The 25,249-nt window shown below is 51.2% G+C and overlaps 1 protein-coding gene across 2 annotated transcripts; it reads right to left on the bottom strand.

The window, feature by feature from the left end:
- Positions 1–272: 272 nt before the first annotated feature.
- USP35 (ubiquitin specific peptidase 35) lies at positions 273–25,179 on the bottom strand. 2 transcript variants are annotated; one of them, XM_064288751.1, is made up of 11 exons: positions 24,885–25,179; positions 17,977–18,654; positions 16,879–17,011; positions 14,617–14,746; positions 14,080–14,181; positions 12,343–12,501; positions 7,259–7,452; positions 5,661–5,754; positions 4,869–4,975; positions 2,731–4,330; positions 273–1,654 (listed from the first exon to the last, which is right to left on the bottom strand). In XM_064288751.1, the coding sequence occupies exons 2-11, from the start codon at positions 18,647–18,649 to the stop codon at positions 1,487–1,489; spliced, it is 3,360 nt and encodes a 1,119-aa protein (XP_064144821.1). In that variant the 5' UTR covers positions 18,650–18,654; positions 24,885–25,179; the 3' UTR covers positions 273–1,486. The 2 variants fall into 2 exon arrangements, with proteins under 2 accessions (XP_064144821.1, XP_064144820.1); XM_064288750.1 differs by having other exon boundaries at positions 1,549–4,330.
- Between the last annotated feature and the right edge of the window lie 70 nt (positions 25,180–25,249).

Below are 25,249 nucleotides of genomic sequence, written 5' to 3'. Positions count from 1 at the left end.
AATAGGTTTTTTGGGGGGTTCAGTTTACAGACGGCTCTCACCTTCCATGGTGAATCTCACAAGTCAACAGGGGCAGGGGGCAAATCCTCATCCTACTTAGGAGCCAGGGTCCACGGAGGGAAGTATCCCCCAGGTCATGCTGAATGAGAGGCAGAGCCTAGGTTACCTTCAGAGGACCCCACCGTCCTTACCACCCAGAAACAGTAAGAAAACCAATGGTAAAGCAGGACATCACAGCCAATGAGACAGTGAAAAATGACATCCTGAAAGGCTTCAGAGAACTTATTTTTATTCCTGTTGGAGAACCTGGGTGTCTGCTCTCCATTCAGAAGAGGCTATAGCAGTTATTGGGGCACATGAAGTTAACATCTGGTCTTCACTGACCCCACCCCCACCCACCTCTCAGGGGGCCACATCAATGCCCCAACTCCAGTCCACAACCCTACTCTCACCACTCGTGTGGCCAACTGACCAGAGAAGCTGAGCCAGCCAGCTTTCCTCAGAATGGACAATGGCTTCAAGATAAACACAAATACATCTGCAGTAAAATAAGGACTCTCTATCTTAACCAGAAGGAGAACGCAAATGGCGGCATCTCAGGCACTGAGGCAGTCTAGGGGAGAGGAAGTTTGGGATTAAGGGCCTCCCACTTTGAGGGGGGCTATCCTCCCTTCTACTATCATTGCTTGGTATAGGGGAGGGGGACCAGATGGCGATTCTCAGTCTCTGATCCTGTGACAAGCTGCTTCTCACCTACATTCCCCTCAGAAAGGTACCACTGCTGCAGGCACTCACACGGTTTGCCTCTGAAAACCCCTCTGTGACCCAGGGTCTCTTGGCCCAGCCATTTGGGTATGATTGAGGCAGAAAAACAAAAGGAAGGCCAGAGGTGCGGCACACAGCCCCCTTCTTTGTGCAGGGGTTTGGATCCTGCTCTGCATTTTATACTATAGAGCAATAAAGGTATTTGAAAGGAGCTGGAAGGGAAATGCTACTTGATGGCAGAACACTAGAGCTATTCAGCCCTCTGTTTCCGGAACGTAATCATATATTCCAGTACCAGTTGCCTGCTAGGGGAGCAGCGGGAAGAGCAAAGCCCAGAGAGTGTCCATCTAAGCTGCTTCAAGTTGACCAGGACACTTGGGTGTAAAATCTTAATGGGGCTGATTCCAGTATCAGGGCCTGAGCCCCAGCGTAAGAGGCTTGGATCTCACCTCCATATCATAGTGTCTCCACCTACCCTTCAGGCTGAGGACCAGTGTTCCAGAAGTTCCTGCTCCATCCTTCCTGGCCTTAGAAGGGTCTCCCTCCAGACCCTCAGGACTAGGTCTGCCTCCACAGCCCGCCTCAGACCCCACCTTGCCGAGCCCCTCTGCCTGGGACCTGGGTTCCCCACCTGGCTCCCAGAAGGAAGGGGTCAAGGCCTCCCCTGAGGTTGGCTGTGGTACCCCCACAGGTAGAAGCAGGCTGGGGGGCAGAGTTCACATTAGAAGACAAGTCTGTGGAAATCACCACCATTGCCACCTGCAGGGTTGCAGCCCCCTGGAGACCCTTCATCCTCATCCTTGTCTTCGTCAAAGCCCCGCCCCCAGTGAGGAGATGCAGGGAGTGCAGAGATGTAGGCCGTCCGGCTCCGTGCCTCCTTCTCCTGCTCCTGGGAACACAATGGGGTGAGGAGGATGGGAGAGGAAGCTTAAAAATCAGACTCTGAAGCCAGAGTCCTCCCTCACTCCCTTCCCCAGAGCCATTCAGCACACCCCTCCTGAGTGTCTCCTCTGGGTCCCCATGGCCAAGACACTGCCACTTCAGTCCTGAGGTGTTCCAGCTCAGCCGGGGGAGGGGTGGGACAGACCCATCCGTCCACCCTATATCTAGGTTTCAAACTCATCCCTCTTCCTCCTCCCCGATGAAAACTCCCATCCCTTGGAGGAAAGAAACTCATTCACACTAAACTGTGAATTGCTGACAGGGCCTGATGTGGCCAGGAAGCAGGGACTTGGAGGATCACATCAGCCCACACAGGAACCTCTCCACAGGCTTCCTGAGCAGCAGCCATCCAGCTCACTGCCTCGACAAGCACTAGGAGTGGACTCTGCCTGAGAAAGTTCTTCCTCCTGCTGAGCTGAGGCCTTCCTCGGGGAGACCCCCACCACTGGCCCTGGCTCTGCCTGGACAGCCTGGCAGAAATGTAAAAACGGGCCTGGTGTCCCCACCCCAGAAGCTGCCTTCCCCACACAAAACACCGACTCCAACTGCTGGTATCTACGGGGCCTGTTGTGGTCACTCCAGCTGTTTATGGCTAGTACCCATCCCAATAGGTCAGAATCCTTGCCGTTCCCGTTGCTAAATATTTCTAATACCACCCTTGCCTCTAACAAGTGCAGTCAAAGGCTCCGTTATATAGGTTCACATGGTGTAGAGTGCCCCCCTCAGAGAAGCATTCTCTACCTGCTCATACCGTGCGCTCTTGTAGAACCCATGCTTCTCCTTCAGCACACTTCTAAAGTATTACTGAAGCTGCATACGTAACTATTCAATGTCTGTTCCTCTGCAGTAGAGGGTATAGGTGACCAATATCAGCACTGAGCAGTGAATGGATGGATGCATGGATACAAAAAAAGGAAGAGGCTCAAAGAGGAGAAATAGCTTATCTAAGCCAGTGATTGAGCTGGGACTGGACCTCCCCTCTCCACTTGAGTTCAGATCAAAGATCCCCATGGGTTTGCTCACCTGCAGGTAAAGGATGTTGTCTTTGGAAATGGCTTCCATCAAGTCCTTGTGAAGGGTGGGCTCCGCTCGCACCCTGGGGGAGCCAGGCTCAGCCTCAGGCCCCTCTCCGGGCCGCTGCCGATAAAACAGCACATAGGCAGTGTCCTTAGGGAAGAAGGAGGTGACGTTGCTGACTGACTCGAAGGAGGAGAAGGACACCCGAGTGTCGTTAAACAGGTACCACTGGTTCTCAGGCTCTGGCCTGTCGGCAGTTCCCAGAGAAGGGGGTGGGCGAGCAGCCCCCTCTCGGGCATAGCAGTAGTAGTGGCCGCTCTCTGAGGACACGCCAGAATGTACCACGACACTGCAGAGGTCATAGGCCTGGCCCTGGCCACCTGCCAGTGGCAGGCGGAGCAGCAGGGGTATGGAGACGTCATCCAGGATCTTACGGCGCCGCATGGTGCGCAGGTCGAAGGAGAAGCGCAGCAGTGTCAGGATGAGGTAGCGTGGCCCCTGGCTCAGCTCCACTGCCTTCTCAGCATCCTGCAGGGAGGCACATGAATCGCAGTAGTAGCGGTTCTCAGCTGTCAGCCTTTCAGGAGACAGGAAGTAGTTAACCAGGTCCAGGACTGAGCGGGAGCCCTCAGGGCCACACACCTGCTCCCCAGAGGGAGCGGCATCTCTGTGGGTGCTGAGTCCTTGGCTGTCCTCATCCTTCTCCTTCTCATTCTCTGCCTTCTCCTTCTCCACCTCCTCTTCCTCCTTCACCACGTCCTCTTCCTCCTTCTCCGCCTTCTCTTCCTCCTTCACTGCCTTCTCTTCCTCCTTCTCCACCTTCTCTTCCTCCTTCTCCACCTTCTCTTCCTCCTTCTCCACCTTCTCTTCCTCCTTCTCCACCTTCTCTTCCTCCTTTTCCACCTTCTCTTCCTCCTTCTCCACCTTCTCTTTCTCCTTCACCTTCTCTTCCTCCTTCTCCACCTTCTCTTCCTCCTTCTGCACCTTCTCTTCCTCCTTCTCCACCTGTTTCTCCTTCTCTTCCTCCTTCTCCACCTGTTTCTCCTTCTCTTCCTCCTTCTCCACCTGTTTCTCCTTCTCTTCCTCCTTCTCCCTCATCCTTTCCTCGTCCTCCTCTTCCTTTCCCACTTCTTTCTCCTCCTCCTCTGCTGGCTCCTCCTCCCTCTCCACCTGTTCTTCCTGACTGCTTTGCCCCACAGGCCCCGGGGAGCCCAGGCTGGCAATGTCCAGGATGGTGGGAGGGGCGTCCCCTGTGATGCAATGTTTCCTTTGCCTCCGAGGACCCTCCTGGCTTGGGATCTGGAATCGGGGTTGTGGTGGGAGGTCCCGGGCTCGGACCTCCTCTGTAGGGAGCATCACTGAGCCTAGGCGGCGGCGGCGACAGCGCTCAGCAGGAGGAAAGGCAAGGGAGAGGTCAGTGAAGGCCTCCTCCCTGGAGGAGACATGGAGGCAGCGAAGACAGCGTATCCGAGTCACAATCTTGCCTCCGAACATTTTCTCCACTGAGGTTGAACTTGGGCTAGGGGGCTCCTCAGGCGGGGAGGGCAAGGTGGACTGCTTGAGCTTTTGGCAGATCCTTGCCCCGGTTTTCTCCTCCTCGTGCAGCCTGGAGCAGGAAGCACAGGGTCCGCATGCATACACACGACCCATCTCCAGTGCACCTGCCTCAGTTCACACCCACCTACCAACTCAACTGGCCACACAGCAGACAGACACATACACATGCAGGGACAAGCACAAGCATATGCACGCAGGTACACGGTGGAGCACTAGGACATATGCATGCACATACCCTCACACTGCCAGGCACACAAACACACTACGTGAAGACATGCCAAATGTATGTGCGCATGCCCCCAGAGCGGTCACACAAAGATACACACACGCGCATACATGTGCGCACTCAGGCAAGCAGAGTACAAACACACACACACCCCTCTCAGTGGGTCTCAGTTCAGCATTTCCCAAGCTTCCCTCACACCCACCCAGCCCCCACGCTTATCACACACTACATGCACAAGCACAACCAGCACCCCCATTTCCAGGAAGATGGAACACAGCTCGGAAGTGTGCAGCCTCCCCGCTAGGAAACCTCTCCAGGACCAGAGCCCCCTCACAGAACCAGGAGCCCTGGCCTCCCTTACCGATCCAGCAGGTACTTCAGGTACTCTGAGCAGTCCTGCTGGGTGCCGGGGCTGAACCAGGGTGTCCAAGAAGCAGAGAGGAAGTTCTCTGGGGAAATGGCAGGCCGCTAGGACCGAGGCAGTGAAAGATGGGGTCAGGAGCAGGAGGCTGCTCGCCAATCAGCTCTCGGTGTACTGGGATTTAGTCATTGCAGAGACTCTCTGCCCCTCACTTCCCAGCTTCCTCACTGCAACCCCTCCCCCTTCCTAGCTGCCCTTTTCCTGTTTAAGTGCTATTCTTGTTATCTGCAGGTCTGTCGCCCACCAGGCTAGGAACTCCATGAGAGCAGGGACCGTGGTGCACTCATGTCTGTGTCCCCACACAGGACCCTGCATAACGCCTGGCTGAAGGCTTTAGGTCCCATGAGGGATAGACGGTGTTTGTCACCACTGTATCCTTGACACCCCTCAGCATGCCTGGCAATGTGGGCGCTCAAAAAACTGCAAGAGAATGAACAAAGCAACACCTTAGTACAAAGGACTGAATCGCTGATGGGAGAGATTTGGGCAGCACACCACAGAAGCTCAAGGAGGCACCTCTCTCCGGGCCTATAAGGACACTGAATTGGCCCCATGGGCTTTGGGTAAAACCCAGACTGGAGCTCAGCTGCTTAATCCAGGAAGCAGGAGCTTATAGCCAGGTGCAGGCAGGACCTGGGGGAGTGAAGGGTGTCAGACCCAACTAGTATTGTAGGGGTAGGGGAATGTGACCAGAGCCTCCTCTCTACCCCACCCTACCCTCTCTGTGCTCACCTGGCTGTGCTCTAGGAAGGCAAAGAGCCACTGCAGCTTGGTCATCAAGGGCTGTGAGTTGTTCTCAGTCAAACGGAGCACGCAGTGTCTGAAGCTTCAAAACAAAGCAGGAATACCCAGGGTAAGCCAATGGCACACACAGAGCCTCTGTGCTCCCATCCTGCAGGAAACCCAGAGCTCCAGGCTATAGGCAGAGCAGAAATTTCCAGCTGAAGTCTGGGTCAGAGCCAGGGCAAGGAAGAGGAGCAGGTGAACAACTCGGCTTGGAGTATCTGAGGTCAGTGACAGGACAATGACCTTGGTTTGGATAACAAGGGGTTCAACTAGGTAACCCCTGCAGTCCCTTCCAGCTCAGACACCCCATGACCCCAAGGTTCAAAGATTCAAATGTTCTAAGGTCCTGTGGTCCCAGGGTTTTACAGTATGAACTCTGGCAGGCACCGGAGTCTGTACCAATATCATCACCAGCCACTCTCATACTTTTCTTCCTGCCTCCTCAGGAAATGGCCTTCAGACCCCTCCAGAATAGCCTGCTTTTCTCTGACCTCAGCCCTCTAAGTCCACTCTTACAACCCCTGTCCCCCGGACCACTCTTAGTTACTACTTTCCTACCTTCAGATGAGGTAGGCAGGAGTCACTGTGGGGAAAATGCTGAAGGAAGGAACACTGGCAGGGCTGGCCTGGCTCCTAGTTACAGGGATCTAATCTTATGGAGGATAGGAAGGAGCCCGCTCCTGACACCCACATTCCCTGAAACAAGCCAAATCCCAGGCCCAGCTTAGCTCCGGTTCCCAGGAGAAGCTATGGGCAGACAGGTCATGAATTTCTCCAAACTAAGCCCACTGAGTACCTGAGTACCCACACTATTCAAAGTGGGAGCCACCCAGCCAGTCTGTGACAAGTTCAGAAACTGAGTAAACATTTAGAAACTATTATAGCAGTTGGACATTGCTACAACCATACAAGCACATGATCATTTTTCTGGCAAGTCATTCTTGTTGTACTTTACAAAAGTAATGGTCTGCAACAGACTGGAAATTAGAAAAATGAAACAAACAAAAGCTAGTCCACCATAGACTGTTTGAGAAGCACAAGCAGCAGCACCTTAGGAGTCCTAGAAATCAGCTCCCACCCGCTCCTGCTGATGAGGAACCTGAAGCTCAGAGAGAACAATGAGGTCACTGACTTTAGGTCACTGAGCTAGAATCAAAGGTTACTTTCACTTTGACTTTTTGAAAAGAGATGTCTAATACCAGGGCAAGTGGGAGCTCTTCCCTGGAAGACACAATTTAGCCTGGAGAAAAGTCAGTGACGTCAAACAACCCAGAGCAGACCCCTCCCCACTGTTGCCTGACCTGAAGCCCATCTTGAGTTGCCATCCAGTCTTGACCTACATACAGCTTTGGCAGTGGCCTATGGACTCTGGGGTCTCTCGCCTGCCCTTCACGTTCCCACAGATCCCAGGGAATCATGCCCACCATGTAAGGCAAGACCCATCCCCTTCAACCCCGTCCCCACGTCCATCCCTATTCACCTGTCACCAGGGATCCCAAAGAAGAAGAGCAAGGACAGACGGGAAATGTGAAATCAACACCTACTCGGAAGCCATAAACAAGGCCTGAAGGATGCTGTTCACGTAGCATGTGTTGCCCAGATTGATTAAACCAATCTTGCCCGTGTCTGACTTGGCCACGAGCCGGGGGTAGAAGCCAGCCAGCTCGCTCTTCTGTGAAGTCCAGGCATCCTGCCCCAGCAGCTGCTTGATGCGGTCTTCGTTGGGAACATGGAGGTCCTGGGAAGGGAACAAGCAGGCAAGCCAGTGGACACCAGGATCAGCTCTAAAAATACACCTCCTCTGGGAAGCTTTCTTGAACTACAGCCTACCCTCTATTCTCCCCAACACATGACCCCATCAATGCTCTAGAGATGTGTATGAACAGCCCGGGTGCTTATAAACTCATTCCAGGTTCTCATCTTGACATGAGGGCCTCTTATATGATCTTTTGTGTCACCAGTGTCCTAAGAAGGTGGTATGATCCTCATTTTATAGATGAAAAAACTAAGGCTCAGATAGAGAAGGAGTATGTTATAGAGGCAGTAAGTGAAGGACTTGTGGGCTGTTGTTCAAAGAGCCCAGGATATGATTGACTCTAAGCAGTAACAACACTGGTCCACCAGCCACATCCAGTGGTGTCCAAATCTCAGTTCTGTTCCTGATTTCTCATCCTCACTAGCTGTCTGGCCATGGTCAATGAGCCTCCCTGACTCAGCCTTCCTAGGCCTCAGTTTCCTCATCTGTCAAATGAGGATACTCCTACCTTATATAGTTTGGCATTGTACATATTCATGGTGCTTGCACGCAATGATCTTCCCACTTTCACCTTCTACTTTCAGGTTGAGACAGCTTTCAAGAGCATTAGCCTCGCACCAGAACATGACCCTACAGTTGGAACAATGGGGGATCCCGGGGGTCTGAGGTATGGGTCCTTGGTCACAGGCTAGGGGATCAGCGTGCTTTCCCACTTATTATCCTTTTTCGCATTAAACAATTGCACCTGAAAGAATATTATCAAGCACTAGTTCTAATAATGATATGTCTTAAAGAAAAACACCTAAGCACAATGTAATGCTATCTCAGTAGATTTAGGTAACCATATTAACAGGTCCTCTCGCCCTTTTTTTTATTTCAAGGTCCTGAGCACAATGCCAGAGACCCTGGTGGCGTAGTGGTTAAGTGCTACAGCTGCTAACCAAAGGGTTGGCAGTTCAAATCCGCCAGGTGCTCCTTGGAAGCTCTATGGGGCAGTTCTACTCTGTCCTATAGGGTCGCTATGCGTCAGAATCGACTCGACAGCACTGGTTTTTTTTTTTTTTTTTTGAAGCACAATGCTCTCCATTTGTCCGAGGCTCTCGAGCTTCAGACCAGCTTATTGTCAGAAGCCCTGTCTCCCCAGTATACATGCTCTGGCTCACGCAGAAGGTCTTGCTCATGCAGTGGTTTTACGTTCTTGCTAACTCTTTCCCCTGGATCATTTATCAGATAGTTTAACACATTAATCAGTCACCTCTCATAGATGATTAAAAAAAGGAGCTGCCATAAGGGAAGTAAGATAGAGGCTCAGTATCTCCTCTCTTAATTTATTCTTTTTTCTTCCTATTGCCCCTCTCTAGTCCTTCCATCCCACAACATGAACAAACAGGGACAAAAAGACACAGGTAGACAAACCCCCACCATACACATAGGTGCACACGTGCAAACACACACACACAAAAAGACCAAAAAAAAACCCACGGTAGAAAAAACAAAATCAAATGCCATTTTTCTCCCAGAAAAGTTAACTTTGTACTTTTAAAGAAGGGGAGGGGGAGAAACCTCCAAATAGCTCTCAAGCTCCTAACATTACTTGAAATTTTCATACAATGGATCCCTTTCCAAGGACCACAGGTCCCAGAGGAACTGCCATAACCTGATACAAATGCCTAAGTAAGAGCACTTCCCAGAACCTATTTATCAGGGAGTGTGTGTACAGAAAAGGATAACTCATAAAACCCATGTGAAAGAACTTTATAAACAATAGGATCCTATGGCCGTGCTGTCGTGGATAATTTGCTGCCTTGCCTCCCCAAGTGGCTTGTACCAAGTATTCAAAATCATAGGACACATGCTGCACGTCTTCCCAGAGCCACGTTCTCTAATATTCAAGAAAGAAAAGTTTGTTTATATTAAAACAACTGTTTAAAATTATGAAGTAGATACATGAATCTTGAAAATAAAATGAGATTTAAAAGAAACTTCAGGCTCATATCAGGCTGCTTTGGGTAAGTCCCCTCTTCTGACATTAGATACTTTGGTGAAAACCTTGGAGAAGCCCAGGTCTGCTAGATTAAGCAGAACAACTCAGCTTGGTTTTCAGAGCTCTCCGCTTGCTGTGTCTGATCTGCCCTCCACTCCACCACCACATTACCACTGACATGGACTTGCACCACTCCACCTCCATGCCTTTCCCTTTGACTCATCTGGACTGGAGCGTTCTCCTCCTGCAAGTTCCTATCTGTCAAGGTCTAATTCTTATGCCTCCCTTCATGAAGCTTTCCAAGATCCTTTCAAGTAGAGCCACCATGTTATCTGTACCTGTCTTACAAAGCCTACGTCCCTGCACCTGGTGGTACAGATAGATATCTGCAGACTCCCTTTGCTCCCTGGACCAAACCATCAGCCCCTAATGTACTAAGCCTGGGTCTCACTCATCTTGAGTTCCCATCAGGGCCCAGTGCAGGGACATACTCTTTGTTCACACCTCTATTATAACACTCTTCACACTACAGTCATGTTGTAATGATACAACATTCATTCATTCACTCACTCACAGATCAAAACAACATGGCTCCTGCCCATCAGAAGCTCACAGTCCAGCAGGAAACAGATGCAACAATCACAGAATCTCAGAGTTCTTGATCCACTTCCATTCTAATGCCTAAAACCTTGGGCAGCATCCCTGACAAGGGGAAGTGCTGTCTCCTCTGTTCATTCAACTCCAGGGACAAGGTGTTAATGACCCATCCAAGCAACCCTTCCATCACAGGTTAGCTCTGACTATTAAAGATGTCTTTCTCAGGTTAAGTTGGAAAAACTGAAAATATTCCAGTAAATATCAGAAATTCTGTTTGCTGCATCTACCAACTCTCAATGGGTGTTTTGTAATTTGAAGATTACAAACTCATCTTCAGTGGAACTTTATCTGTGTGCCTTGAAAGCAGTTTTGTTTCTGTTCCTACCAGGCAATTCTGGGGTTTTATAAAGTTGTGACTACATTTAATGTTAACTTCTGAGCTTGGAGTTTCCACAACCCCAAAGATGATATAAATTTGAACTCCTAAATCTACATGAGCAGGCCACTGATTACAGATTTCTTTTTTTCAATCCAGATCAAGTAGGAAAAGTTTCCTCAATGTCTACTGGGGCTATATTTTTTTTTTTAAGATCACTCTTTCATTAACAATAATGACTTTCTAGGATCCTGGCTTTATGTGGGAGTCTTCATGCCAGCTTCCCACTGGGTACAGGTCCTAAGCCTCACTTCCTGTCCCCATCAGCCATTAAAGCTCAAGCCCCTTGTTTACTGAGGTTTGCCATCTAACCCACCCTTCCTCCCCACCCTAGAGCAAAAAAGCATCATCTCTCATTTACCATTCTGGGATTCAGTTTTCTCTTCCTTTTTGGCCACTGGAGTTCCCCCATCTTTTCCCCCTTACTTTCTTATAAGCTCAGCTATGTACTCAAAAAGACACTGCTACATTTTAACAAGCATTTCTAGGTATTTTGCAGTGGGACGCTTTTCAGGTTATCCAGTCTATCCTACTGCAGCAACAGTAGTTAGGTCAGAGGTTCTGAAAGGGCCACCACCTACCTAGACATCTTTCACCTGGTTATCTAGTCTGTCCTACTGCCGCAACAGTAGTTAGGTCAGAGGTTCTGAAAGGGCCACCACCTACCTAGACATCTTTCACCCGTGGTCAGACCTGCCTTCTGTATCAGGCAATGGGAAAGGGTTCAGCAATCCAGTGCCCTGGCTTTGTCTCTCACTAACTCTGTGACTTTGTACAAGTCATGAAAACTCTTCAAGTCTCATTTTCCTCATCTACAAAATTGAAATAACAATAATAACATTAATTTCTACTTCATAGGGTTCTTGTGAGCATTAAACAAACAAACAAAAAAAAACCCATCGCCATCGAGTCGATTCTGACTCATAGCGACCTTTTAGGACAGAGCAGAACTGCCCTATACAGTTTCCAAGGAGTGCGTGGTGGATTCAACTGCCAACGTTTTGGTTAGCAGCTGTAGCTCTTAACCACTATGCCACCAGGGTTTCTTTGTGAGCATTAGAAGACAAAATACGTGGGGAAACCCTGTCAAATGTAGCACTATCTGCAAATACTACTGTCAATCATTGCACTAGCCAGGTCCTAGCAACCTATGAAGCCCAGCTTAGAAACCCTTTCTTCCTTGTAGCTCCTTCTCACACTGGAGGGGTTCTCTCCCCACTCTGGTTCCTCACTGTTCTTAGGCCAACCTCAGGAATATTTTCATAGGCTGTTTAGACCAGAGTTACATGTCTGTCACCTCCCACTAAGCTGCAAGCTCCTCAGTGGTACAGACTCACTTTGCCTCACGTCTGTGTCCCCAGTTTCCATTCTGGGCCTGGTTTGCTATGTGAGTAACTGTAAATAATCCCTGCCCCCACAGCACTCACAGTCTGGTGGGAGAGACAGATACCCAGTCTGTGAGAGGGAGGCACGAGGTCTGTGGGAGCCCAGAGCAGCTCTGACCCAGCCTGGTGGGGGGAGGAATGGTATTGAGGGTCATCAGGGAAGGTTTCCTGGAGGAGGTAACACTTGAGCAGAGCCTTAAAGAATAAGTAGGAGCTATCCTGGCAGAACAAGAGAAGAGTGAACTGTTAGAACAGCCTCTGCAAAGGCTCAGATGAATCATGAGAGAGAATGACCCATATGGGAAACGGGAGGTGGCTCAGTGTGCCTGAAGCGCAGGATGGGTCTAGGGAGGTGATGGGAGGCAGCTAGGAGCCAAATGGTGGGAAAAGGGGCACATCCACCAACTTGCCATATGGCCACGAGCAAGCCAGTGCTGTGGGGTGAGAAGACATGGGGAGTTGTCACTCACCTTGATGGCCTCCATGACGGGCTCATACAGGTCCGGGAAGCCTGGGAACCGGAACACCATGCAGTGGACCAGCTCTGCCAGCTGCTCCAGGCAGCTGGTCCCCGAGTTCGAGTCCTCCTTGAGCAGAGAGGCCACCATGGGGGGAATGTGAGGAAGGAGCTGTGAGAGCAGAAAGAGGCAGGCTCAGCACCAGTTTACCCACTTGAGACACAGGATTGTGGTCACTGCTAGAAACACCCAGAGCTCTTTGAGGCAGGGAGGCTCCTCCCTGCCCACGTGAGCACTAAGTTCTGCTGGCAGGTGATTCCTTTTACAAGACATGTGACCTTAGAAACTCTGCCTCATTCTCTTCATCTGTAGAAAGGGATAAGTTTAATACCCTTTTCACAGGGTTGAGGGGAGGCCTGAGCCCAAGCCCCAGATGCTTAACCTCAGCCAACTGAACTGCCCAAGGAGCCTGAAGGCCTAAGTGACCAGAGCTACTCTGCCTACCCAGGAGTGATGCTGTGGCATGGTTGGCTGGGTGGACAGCCCTCACCGAGGGTGAGTGGCAGCCTCCCAGGGCAAACACCATCGTACTTTCTGAAACATTTACGTGTCCAGCACTTCACACACACTGCCTCATCCTCACAATGACTTTATGAAGCAGCAATTATCCCTATTTTATAAATGAAGAAATTAGAGGTGAGAGGTTATGTAATTTGCCAAAGATTTCAGTGAGCTATAGGGAAGGCAGGTGTCTGAACCAGTGGGTCTGAATACAAAGCCTGCTTCTTTCCCTTGGGCTACAGAATTTTAACTCTCAAACCCATAGGAGTGCTCTACCACATTGTCCCAGGGATGGACAGAGACAGGCCATAGGAACTGGAAGCAGAGGAGCGAGCCCAGGAGAAGGATAGAGAGAAACCAATAACTGTCAAGTCCCTGGTTACCTCATCTAATCCTTTCCCACTGGCCTGGGACTTTACCCCTGTTCTCATCTCCAAGAGGTTATGTGTCTGGCCCAAGATCACCATATCTGGCAGATGATAGAGCTAGGCCTCAACGCCAAGACTCCAATTCCTGGTTCTGTGCTTTTTCTAGTGCCAACAAAATAAGTTTCACTGGCCTGACCAAGGGCCCCATCTGCATGTCCCTGGGGAAGGCAGGCAGGATGAGAAGGGCAGCCTTCCAGGCACTCTGGCTGTCCTTCCCACGGGAGGGGCCCAGAAGACAGCAGAAGGGGGTAAGTTGAAAGCGAGGCCACCTGGGTTCTGGTGGGCAGCAGGGTACAGGAAGGACACTGAGTTGGGAGTCATGCCACCTTGGCTTGAATCTTCCCTGTTCCACTCACCAGTTGTGTATCTGGGGTAAGTGACATAGCCTCTCTAAACTGTAATTTCCTCATCTGACAGATGAAGAAAATGATAGAGCACACTGGGCTATGCTGGTGTTACATGAATTCACATACAAATTGCCTTTAGCACTGTGCCTGGCACACAGCTGGTGCCCAAGGAACATTAACTACTATGGTTCTAGGCTCTGTCACTCCGTTGTGTGCCTGTAGGGGAGGCCGTGCATATTCTCTGGCCTCAGACTCCTATCTGTAAAATGGGATCTCAAGTCTCCTTTGGTCCTAACATCCAGGGCTTTGCAGTTGTGGGCTTCAAGCCCTGACTCTTCTTCCCCAACAAAGCACATCTGGCCAGTGGGGGCTGTGGAGTGCCTGTTGTTGGTGCAGCAGACAGGGGCCCTTACCAGGTGGAAGGCCTCATGTGAGTGCTGGAAAGTCAAGAGCATGTACTTGAGGACAGACAAGGCGGCTCCACGGACAATGGGGTACAGCAACTTGGAGAAGACCTGGAAGAGAGTCAGTGGGTCAGAAGTCCCCAGGCCAGGCCACCAGAAGCCAAGTACAGTCACAGGTCTGAGAGTGGAGCTTGGCTTCAGTCTGAGACACGCCAGAGTTGAAGCCACAGACCCATGCAGGAGCAAGAACACAGAGATGCTCATAGACCTAGATGGATGGACAGATGGAGAAATGGACTACAAGATAAGTAGATATCTCATGGATGGATGGACAGACGAAAAGTGATAAAGACACACATACTTCAGTGAGCAGTCAGAGGAATGCATGAAGGGAACCTGGAGCCCAGAGAGGCACAGTGAATTGACCCAAGTCACACAGCAAGCCCGGATCAGAGCCCTGATGCCCTGCCTCCCAAACCTCCACTGTCACTGGCAAAAGACTAGCAGGAAACCCACAAGCCTGGGCTTGGACAGGGGCCCACTAACCTTCTCAATTTTGGCGAGCGAAACCTCGATCAAGATGCTGAACTTCTTAACAGCGGCCAGGCCCTTCAGCAATGCAATGATCCACTTGTCAATGTTCTTCCCCAGGGGCCAGGACACCCAGTCGATCATCCTGGTGAGGGGAATGACAGTGACACAGGGACAAGGAGGTGCAAATGCCTGAGTGAGGGCAGCCCGGGGGGTAGCCATAATGTCCTGAGTTCCCTTACTGACACACCTGTGGCCTGTGGGATGAACATGACGCCTTGGAAATATAAATGGACCCAGGACAGGAACATAGCAGAGACCAAAGACCTCTCAGACCCCAAACCTCACACCACACTGGCGCTGTGGTGGTAAAATGGAGCTTTTGGCTGCCTCTGTCCGTACCCCAGGGCCCTGTGGCAAGAAGAACACTGTCCCTGGGCCAGAAGCTCTGGCTTCTGTAAGCCCTTGCTGTGTGACCTGGAACAAGTCACTTCCCCTCTCTGAGTCTCAGTTTCTTCTTCTGTAAAATGGGGGACAATACTTACAGCACAGGGTTGTTGTATGGATTAAGAGATAACAACAGCTAACATTTGTGTGGTATTCACTCTGTACAAGGCACTGCTCTACCTGCTTTACACATATTTTACGCATCTGAAGCCCACAAAACAATGCCTGTACGGAATGAGCATGAAGCTGCCACGAGGTAGGTGCTTGGGCAGATGTCACTATTATCATTATTTTTATACTCAGCTGATTGCTATAACGAGGGGGAACAATGAGAGAGCAATGTAATAGTAATTGTGGTAATAACTGCTTACATTTTCTGGCACTGTTCTAGGCATTTTACTTATACAATCTCATTTTATCTACTTTAATCTTCACATCAGCCCTCTCAGATGGGTTCTATTATACTCCATTTTATGGATGAAGAAACTAAAATAGAGAAGCTGAGGAACTTGCCCAAAGTCCACACAGGCAAGAGGTGGTAGAGTCAGGATTTGAACTCAAATAGCTTACCTTTAGAGGCCACACTCTTAACCACTAACACAAGGAAACCAAACCCAAGAATCACAGAAGGAACTGGGCTACAGAATTAAGTGTCTACATGAACCACTGCCTCCTTCACCTTGAGACCAGAAGAGCTACATAGTGCCTGGCTATCACCACTGTTTTGATCAGATACATAACAGAAAAATCCTGATAAAAAGGGAGAAAAAACGTGGAACAGAACTTCAAATTCTTAAAGGATCTAGACTTACTGGACCTACTAAGTCTGGAGGAGTCTCCGAGACTATGGCCCTGAGTTGCTCTTCAAACTTTGAATTGAAACTATCCCCTGAAGTCACTGTTAAACTAAGTACATAACAGTTTAGCCCAAAAAGTAAAGATTGTCACCCTTGAGTATTGTTACTTAAAAAAAAAAATTATGTAAGACCAAACGGTTGACAGGTACTTAAAAGCATAGACGAGAATGCTGGGGAGCAAGGAGATTAAATAAATAGAACTGAAACTAGAACAGAAATAATGAGAATGTTGACACAATGAGAAGAATTTAACCAATGTTTTTTACACTGATCATTATGACTAGAAACTATGGAATGGGAGTGGATTTTGCTGTGTATATTTTCACTAAAAAAAAAAAGGACAAGGCAACCAGGAAGGCCCTATGGAGAAGGTGGATCTACACACAGGTATGGAAACAATGCAAGGGGGAGGCATACCAGGTGATGGGGTCTGCACAGGCCAAGGCCTACAGGCAGAAAGGTAGACTGCATGTCCTGGGATCACTGGACAGGTAAGTGTGGCTAGTTCACAGGTGAGAGAATGAAGTGGGGGATGTATAAGAGTTCTGAGGCTGAAAAGTATCCAAACTCTGTTTATCATATTTGCCAAACTCAGAAAGCACTTCATAAAGTACTTTTGCCTTCTTATACAACACCATAGAACCCTGAAAGCTTCTTATAGCACCACCCACCTCCCCTTTTATAGAGGGAGAAACTGAGGCTCAGAGAGCTCACTGGCCTGTCCAGGGTCATACCAGGCTGGCACCCAGCCTGACAGCATCACTAGGGCAGGGGTCTCTGTGTCCTCTCATATCCACCCAGGGTCAGGCACAGAGCAGAACTTAAGAAAGGACTGATGAATGAACAAAGCATGAGGACCTAGGCCCTCCGACTCTAAATCTCACCCAGCATCCCCAACCAGCAGAGGGGACTTCTGGAAGGAAGAGAGGGAGGAGCCCCAAACCTGACCACCGCCTGGCTCTCAGCACCTCACCTGCTAATGGCGGTCAGCATCTGAGAATCTGTCACGCTGTCATCATTGCTGAGGTTCCGGACGACGCCATCCATGAGTTCCAATGGAAGGTGCTGGACCACGCTGGCCAGGGCACTAGATGGCGGCTCCTCCTCTGGAACAGGGAGATGGGCTGAGTTTAGCAGGGTGGGCAGGCCCCTCACCTCCCCCATCACCCCACACCCTCATGCTGCAAAGGAACTAGGCTGAGCCTCCACAAAACACATAAACGGCCACCTCCTTGTCTCCTACAGCATCACATCCTGATTCCATGTTATAACTCACTCACTCAACAAACTTTCACCGACACTGCTTTTGGGCCCAGCCCTGCGCTGGGCAAGTAGAGGAAGCACTGATCCCCAGCTATGGCCGTATGGGCAAGGCCTTTAGAAGGGCTAACAGCGGAGCCTGTCAGAATAGGTAGGCGTGGCTATGTGGACTGGAGGCGGTGGGGGGCATGCTCCAAGTGTAACAGAGGCCCAGAGATGGGAAGACCCAGGTCCTTACACACAGGGCCTTGGTTCGTCTTCCTGCCAGACGCATTTATTTATTTCAGTCATTTACACTATAGTACAAATTTCACAGTTGTCAATGAAGAGTAAAGATTTTACATTTATGAGTTGACACCTGCAGGCTCCATCATGTCTCCAGACCTTTGACTCTGCCTGCCCAGACAACCTTGCCCCTGCTCTCAAGATTTGCCTCAAAAACCATCACTTCTAGGAAACCCAGCCCACCCAAAGGACAGGATGACCCCCTTCCTGTTTGCTCCCCCAGCCCCCTTTTCCTCCATCTGGCCAGATTGATCTCTGTCCTCCCACACCAGACAGTCCGCTCCTCTCTGGTCCCCAGCACCCAGCCCAGGGTACGACCCACAGTAAGCACTCAGGAGAGGTTTACTGACTAAATAAAGGAACGACTACACTTCTCCACCTATTCATTCATTCCATGTACACTCATGCCACACCAGTGAGCGGGGACACACGCGCAGCAGGATCTGCATGTACAGCCACGTGCCCAGGCCCCACACAGGACCTTCGCGCGCATGTGCATCTGCACCAGCCCCACCCACACACGCACCTGTGCAGGAGATGACTGCGAACAGCTCCTTGAGGCAGGGTAGGATGGCTGCGGGCTGCGCGCGCCATAGCTGCGCCAAGAGCCCGCTCACCTGCTGGGCCTGCTCCAGGAACTCCACGGCGCCCTCTTCGCCCTCGGCCGGGCAGCGGAAGCGGCCGAGGCAGCGCACCAACTGCTGGCAGAAGAGGAGGCGGTGCGGTCCATCGGGCACGCAGCGCGGATGTCGCGCCAGCAACCGCGCCACCTGCGCGCAGGATGCGGGCCCCGGGCGTTCGCACACCGTGCGCAGCACCTCGCGACGCAGCAGCGCGAACACCTCATCCGCCGCGGGTCCCTCGGGCAACAGCTGCAAACCCAACTGCACGCAGGCGAGAGCGCGGGCGCCCGGGGGGCCGGCGCCACTCTGCAACAGACGCAGCACGCGGCGCGCGTTGAAGAACTCAGCGAAGACTTCGGGGTGGTGGCGGCCAGCCACGTGCAGCAGCTGGCAGCCCACGCGACGCGGCAGCTCCTCGGTGCCACCCACGTAGAGGCGTGCGCCCAGCGTCAGCAGCGCCAGGCACTGCTCTCGCTCCAGCGGCTGCCGCGCTGCCTCTAGCACGCGCCGCACCAATCCTTGCTTCACACTTGCTGGGTACGACGATGTCACCACCGCCTCCAGGATCTTGTCCATGGTGGCTGTGTGTGGGGACAAAGAATGGGGTCACACTCTGTCCGACAGCTTGTTGGGGCTCAGGAGCCGTCGTCCAGTTCCCCATGTGGTCCTCTGTGTGCTGAGACTTTGGGTGAGCAACTCAGCATTTCTGGGCCTCAGTTTCCTCATCTGTGAAATGGGACAGTGATACTAGCCACGCCAGGAGGTATCATGATGAAGTAAAGCACAACGTCTGGCACACAGTTAACAACCAGTGAGTTGTAACTATTGCCGCTGGGCTCCTTTATCTAATTGACACAAAGGCAACATACGGGCCCCACCTCCATCCCTCTCCCATTCTTCCCCCAGGCCTCACTAGTGACCTCAACCACTCCTGGGACGGACAGGAGCTGGATCTAGAAACTGCTGTCCAGAGTCTTGGCCAAGTTATGCCCTATGGGGGAGAAAAGAGGGAACACAATACAAATTGCATCTCCTAGGAGGGAGGGCTCAGCACCCCAAGGGAGGGTCAACAGCGTTACAGGAGATCCTTCCCATACTTTGTTCTACCCTGCTCTTTCCCAAATGACCTACAGCTTTTCAAGCCTCCACTTTTGTGTGCATGCTGTGCACTTTGCCTGAAACATCCTATCTCTCCAGACCTCTAACCACCACCACACTTTCACACAACCAGGCGAACTCTTATTTTCCTTCAAAGTTCATCTCAAACACCCTGTCTTCAATGAGAACATCTCAGGTCCTCCAGACACGAGTCCACCCCCTACCCTCGATTCCTACAGCCACCTGTGGCCTCTTCCTCCATTACAGCTGGGATCACGTAGTGACAGGCATGTTTGGGTGCAAGTCCCCTCCGCTGAAGTGAAGCATCTCCTCTTCGAGCTCCAGCGCTGCCACAGCCCTGAGCACTCAGGGCCCTGCCTGCCTCTCCAGCTCGTCCCGTACTAGCCCCTCGCTCTTTCTTGGCTCACTATGTTCCTCCATCTACAGGGCCTTTGTGTAAGCTCTACCCTTCCCTTCTTGCTTGGTTAACTCTTCAGACCTCAACTCAAACTCACTTCAATAATCGTGATTATCTGATTGGGTTCAGCCTTCCCCACTATATTATATAGGGTTCCTGAAGGCAGTAAGCACATCTGGTTTGGTTCACCATAGTATCCCTAGCACCTAGCATGCAGTAAGCATTTGTTGAATGAGTAAATGCAGAGTACAGTGTGAGTTACTGCTACCTTATTCCTCTGAGCCAGAACGGCCTTCCCTCTGTCCTTCCCCTCCATCTGCACTGTTTCCTGGAAACCGTCTTCCCACACTGACCCACTCTTGACTCCTGATTCTCATGCTTGTTCACATGGGTAGTGCTTGTTCTCGTAATACCCAACTCTCAGCTCCTAGAAGGCAGGGTCATTTCATCCTATAATCCCATTCTAGGCAGAATCCCATACAAGGCTTGGCATACAGTAGGTATTCGATTAAATTACCAGCTCAGTAAAAACTATTTTGGAGACGTGAAGCTGGTATGAGGACAAGTCAGAAAACTTCCTGGAATGAGGGGCCAGAAATTTGGATTCAGGACCCTAGGCATTTGGGGACCCCAACTATGTGCCAGTCCTATGGAGACACTCCCTTCTGTCCTAGTTCTCGGCCTTGACCAAACCTCTATTACTACATGTATTACATTGCAATGGACCCATTTGTTTAAGTGTTTGTCTCTTTTGGCAGACTGTGAGCTCCTCAGGGCAGGAACTAGGGCTTATTTATCAGTAGCTGGCATCCCCCATGCCAGCTACTGCCAAGAGTGACTGCCTCTTAAGAGTTTACTGTGGTTAGAGGGTGTAGCCATGGCACAGATCAGTGGTTCCCAGACTGGCTGTCTCAGAATCACCTGGGCACTCATTGAAAGTTTAGATGCCCAGGGCCTACCCCAGTCTCCTGAACTAGGAGTGGGGGACAGTGTTAGACCTCGTGCTTTATTTTTAACTCTTTCAGTAAAGCTGATCTGAGATGTGTTCTGGTTACCATCTAGGTTACTTATGCCCTCTGAGCCTCTGTTTCCATCTTTCAGGGTTGCTGAGAAGGCAAATATAAAGTCTTTCACATTGTCCTGGGCACAAAGAAGTTCTCAGAAAACGTCAGTTCCCTTCGCTTTAAAAACAGAGTCTCTCTACCCTTCAGGAGCTTCCAGTCTACTGGGAGACAGACATGTTTGTAAGGAGAGCCAATGCAAGGCATAATATCCAAAGGCCTTTCAAGTGTGTTTAAAAACTGATCTCCCTTCAGCCCCTGGTCCTCTCTTTCCTAGGCAGTGCCTGTGACAAGACAGTTGCTATGAAGTCAATCTCCCACGCACTAACACAGTCCATTCCTCACCCTTACTCCTAGGCTAGTGGATTTAATGTGCTTTCAACCCAGGGTGCCAAGAAACCCTGGTACTCAGGGAGCCAAGGAGAAACTCGAATCAATGAGCTATCGGCTTCACACATGGGAGAAGAGGGCACAAGGGCAGCAGAAATGCAGTTCTGAGGCCAGAGAAGGCTTTGTAAGTGGAAAGAAAATCAAACTAGGCACCTAGGCTCAATTTATTGTGTGACCTTGAACAAAGCACATCCCTATGCCTCATTTCTCTTCTGTAAAAAAAAAAAAAAAAATTATTTTTTATTTTTTTTTCTAAGGTAGGGATAAATGATATCAGGCTGAGCTGCATGAAACTGAAGAGTCAAATGTTGACAATTTCCTATCGTTCTACCTAATAAAAAAAACCCTCTACCTAATAGCTCCCACATGAAGTGGTTCATGCCTGGCAGCTGGGAGTTCAGTCAGCGAAGGCTCTGAGGGGTCTGATCTTAAAGGCCAGCCCTGCAGCCTCTGTTCAGTCTGTGGGCTTGGCTACACCAGCCACAGCCCTACCGACCTGCCTCCACTCCCACACAAACAGACTGAGGTTAGCTGTCACCATGGACACCAGCAAGCCCACTCAATAATATCTTGGATGCATTCATGCAAAAGGGTTTTAGAGGCTTCGCCTTCGCCTGACCCCATTACAGGGCAAGTAAGGGAGACAGAACAGAGTTTGCTGTCCCTACAGCATAAACAGGGAAGCTAAGGCTCAGACATGGAGAGGGACATGTCCTAGGCAGAGCGGGGATTAGAACTCGCACTTAGCCTCCCTTGGAAGGGAAGGAACAGACCACCAGCATTCCTCAGGGGAGGTTCCATTACCCATTTAAGCCCCGGATGAGGAGACAGCCTGTTGACGCTGGCTCTGATCCAAGAGACAGCTGCCCCATGCCAAAACACAGTGGCAAACAGAGCCATGTCATCCCTCAGAAGAGCCTGCATTAAAAACCTAAAACTCAGATTCTCTGCTTCAGAATCACGAGCTGATGATGGTCAAGTCCCTGCCTGGCTCCCTCAGCCTTCTAACCTGGAAAATGCGGACTGTTCCGGGCCTGTCACTCATGAGATTGGGACGAAGTGCAAAAAAAAAAAAAAATGAGGGCTGGGGCAGTCATAAGTCTATTCTTGGGCCATACGGGCACTGAGAGGCAAAAGAGACACTGTCAGGGGAGGGAGACACACTCCTTATCTATCTGGTTCTACAAGGAATTTCATCTGCTCTCACTGCCACCTTCACATTTCCACCGTCTCTCTCCTGATCTCCAGCCCGACTCAAGACCAGCTCCTCTTCCTGCCTAGACTAGTGTGGTAGTTTCTTAACTGATCACCTCATTCCCTCTCTCAATCCATCTTCCAAGAGTCATGTGTCCTGGAGGAAAGAGTCCAGGCTTTGGATCTAGCCCTGCCTCTGCCCCCCAGTGGCCATGGCCATGGAGGTAAGTGCTTCTTCACCTCTCAGAGCCTCTGACCCCAGAAGATGACTACCTGCCCAGCTCTTTCCCAGCCAGGCTTTGGCTTATCCCCCTCACTCTGCTGGCATCACATACTGGAAAGTCCCAGCAACACCTGGCCTGCTCCAGAAAGCTTGCAGGAAAACATAATCTCTTCCCTTAGGAGGCCTAGATCCCTATACCGGTCCCTCTCAGATGACCCTCCACATTTTTGCTGTGTATTGATGGTGGAGTCTGACTCACCTGCATCACCCTCTAAGTACCCACTGTGTATGTGTGTAAGCGCGCATGCACGCATGCCCAGCTCCACTATTCTGCTCCACTCCCATGCCCCAGCCCAGCTCATGCTTCATCATCCCTTCCTGGCCTCTCCAACCCACCCAAACATCGTAAGATCAACCTCATTAGTAATACTATAAGCTCCATCCGGCCATAAACTCTCAAGACTCCCCAGTCCATTCAGGATAATGTCCAGGCTCCTGAGTCTGACATTCAATCCCTTTTTGTGACCCTAAACTGAGGTGGGGCAGGGGTGGAGATGAATTTAAAAAGCCCTGTTTGGTGGTGAATCTATGGGAATTTGGGCAGTTGGCTTTATCCTAATGATTACTTTGTGGTGATGCCCTCTCTGCTTGAAGAGGCTTCTCTGTCTTCTTTCCTGGTAAATTCTGACTCATCCTTTCATACCAAAACCAAACCGAACCCATTGCGGTCAAGTTGATTTCGACTCATAGTGACCCTACAGGACTGAGCAGAGCTGCCCCATAGGGTTTCCAAGGCTATAATCTTTATAGGAGCAGATTGCCACATCTTTCTCCTGTGGAGCAGTTGGTAGGTTCGAACCTCTGACCTTTCAGTTAGCAGCCAAACACGCAACCACTGCACCACTATCCTTCAATGCCCAGCTCAAATGCCCCCTCCTCTGGGAAGCCTTTCCTTGTCTCCTGTAATTCAACTCTCTGAGCTCTTGCCTCCCACAACTCTCTTAGCTTCTCTCATCCCTCCATAATGTAACCGGATTCCATGTCTATCTCCCTACCTAACTGGAATCTCCCGGGGTGGGAAGCAGGCCCAATCTCCCTCTCTGTGCCTGGTGCCCAGTATGGTACTAGACACAGAGGTGTCTGTAAAAGTAACAAGTGACCAATGATAGATGTGTGACAGCACAATGCGGTAAAACCAGGAATGTGACTAGAAAAGTATATTCCAGGGACTAGCCTAAATCTCCAAGCACTGCCCCTTCTGCTGCTCAGGCCTGCAGTGGTCGCTGGGCTGGGCTCAGTGAGGCTTCAGCCATTCTAGAAAGGACTCAAACAATCAAAGCTGAAGAAAAAGAAAAAAAAAGAAAAAAATTGTTCCTGGTTAACCCTCAAGACAAAAGTTCACAGAATCTTATAGGAGAGAGAGAGAGAGGGCTTCAAGAAGGTCTCACTCAACCTTTCCCTATCCCAGGAAGGAACAGCCCCTCTGAGCCCTTGCTTATCACCTAAGAGTTGGGAAACTCATTCTCTCTCCTCTCTGACCCTCACACCCAGCTGAGACAGGCATCTTTTGACTCCCTGGGTACTAGAGCTGCCTGGGGGGCACCAGGCTGCCCCTTCTGACACCAAAAGTTGCACTCTATCCCTGGCCCATCAGGTCTCTAAGCAGGAGCATCTCTCTGTATTTTCTTATGGAACTTCTTCTACGAAAGGCAGCCCTGGGAAGGAGCCCCTCATCCTACTACTGGGAGGTCCTTGTCGAGGCCACCAAACTCTCTCCTGGAAAGAAAAGGGTTTTACTGGTAAAAAGCAAATGGTCTTTTACTGAAGGGGAGTGGGGAGAAAGAAGAGAAGACAGTGGGAGCACCTATTCCTTCCTCAGGAACCCACCATCTTCACGCGTCCTAGCTGCAGGCCGCCTCTCACATACTACTCTTGGCCGTACCCCTACCCCCACGCCAGGCTTTCTGGAAGGGCAGGCACCAGGCAGACACGTCAGGGTCTCCCGACTGCAAGGGTCAAGGTGGGGAGAGTACCACCTGAGGCTGGGGATGCTGAGGATGGCAGAAGCCCATTCCAAGCGGTGTCAGCCTCTGGACCCCTCAGTTTGAACCCCAGCTCAGTCCCTCCCCTCCCTCTAGTTACACCAGTGCCCCCGCACCCAGGCAGGAGCTGCGGACCCCACGAAAGGCTGTCGAGCCCCACAGTACTAGGAGAGGATCCTGATACACATTTGATGATGGAGAAGGTTGAGTCCCAGAGAGGGGCAGCTACTCGCCCAAGGTCACACAGCAAGGCCCAGGATGCACCCAGACCTCCCATCTCCCAGCCCCAGGCTCTCAGAGCCCTACATGCGAGTGGCCCTGTCTCTCAAATGACCAAAGTGCAGACACCTCCCCCAACCCGCACACACGCCCCCAGCCCCCTTACCTCCCTGACCTCAGCGGCCCCTGCCTCAGAGCCGGCTCCTGGGCGGGGCGCTCAGGCCAGGCTGGGCTAGGCAGGGCCGGGCTAGGTCAGGGCGGATCCGCTGCTCCCCCCGGGATGGGGACGCCCTCCTCCAGGTCCCAAACGGCAGAGATGCTGCTGCCACTGCAAAGTCCAATCTCTCCACCTTGCTCTACACAAGCCTGAACCGAAAGAGCCCGACTCTGCAGCGCGGCCGCGGGGCTGCGGGACGCGGCGGGGGGAGGGGCGAGGTGCGGGAAAACGGGGCGGAGCCGGAGCGGTGGCCACCCCGCGAGCCGCCACTCGGGCCGCGTCCCCTTTAAGGCTAGCCGGCCTGAGAGCTGGCG

The sequence above is a fragment of the Loxodonta africana genome, chromosome 7 (genome assembly GCF_030014295.1).
Source record: "Loxodonta africana isolate mLoxAfr1 chromosome 7, mLoxAfr1.hap2, whole genome shotgun sequence".
Lineage (NCBI taxonomy): Eukaryota > Metazoa > Chordata > Mammalia > Proboscidea > Elephantidae > Loxodonta > Loxodonta africana.
The sequence above is the reverse complement of the archived record's forward strand: the minus strand, read 5'-3'. Positions and strand labels throughout refer to the sequence as shown.

Bases quoted from the DNA above. Each gene is read 5' to 3' on its own strand.
- USP35 (XM_064288750.1), bottom strand. From the start codon at position 18,649: ATGGACAAGATCCTGGAGGCGGTGGTGACATCGTCGTACCCAGCAAGT. The intron at 14,747-16,878 runs GTGAGGTGCTGA...TCCCCTCACCAG, and splicing joins ATGCTGACCGCCATTAGCAG to GATGATCGACTGGGTGTCCT. The intron at 14,182-14,616 runs GTTAGTGGGCCC...ACTCTCTTCCAG, and splicing joins CGCTCGCCAAAATTGAGAAG to GTCTTCTCCAAGTTGCTGTA.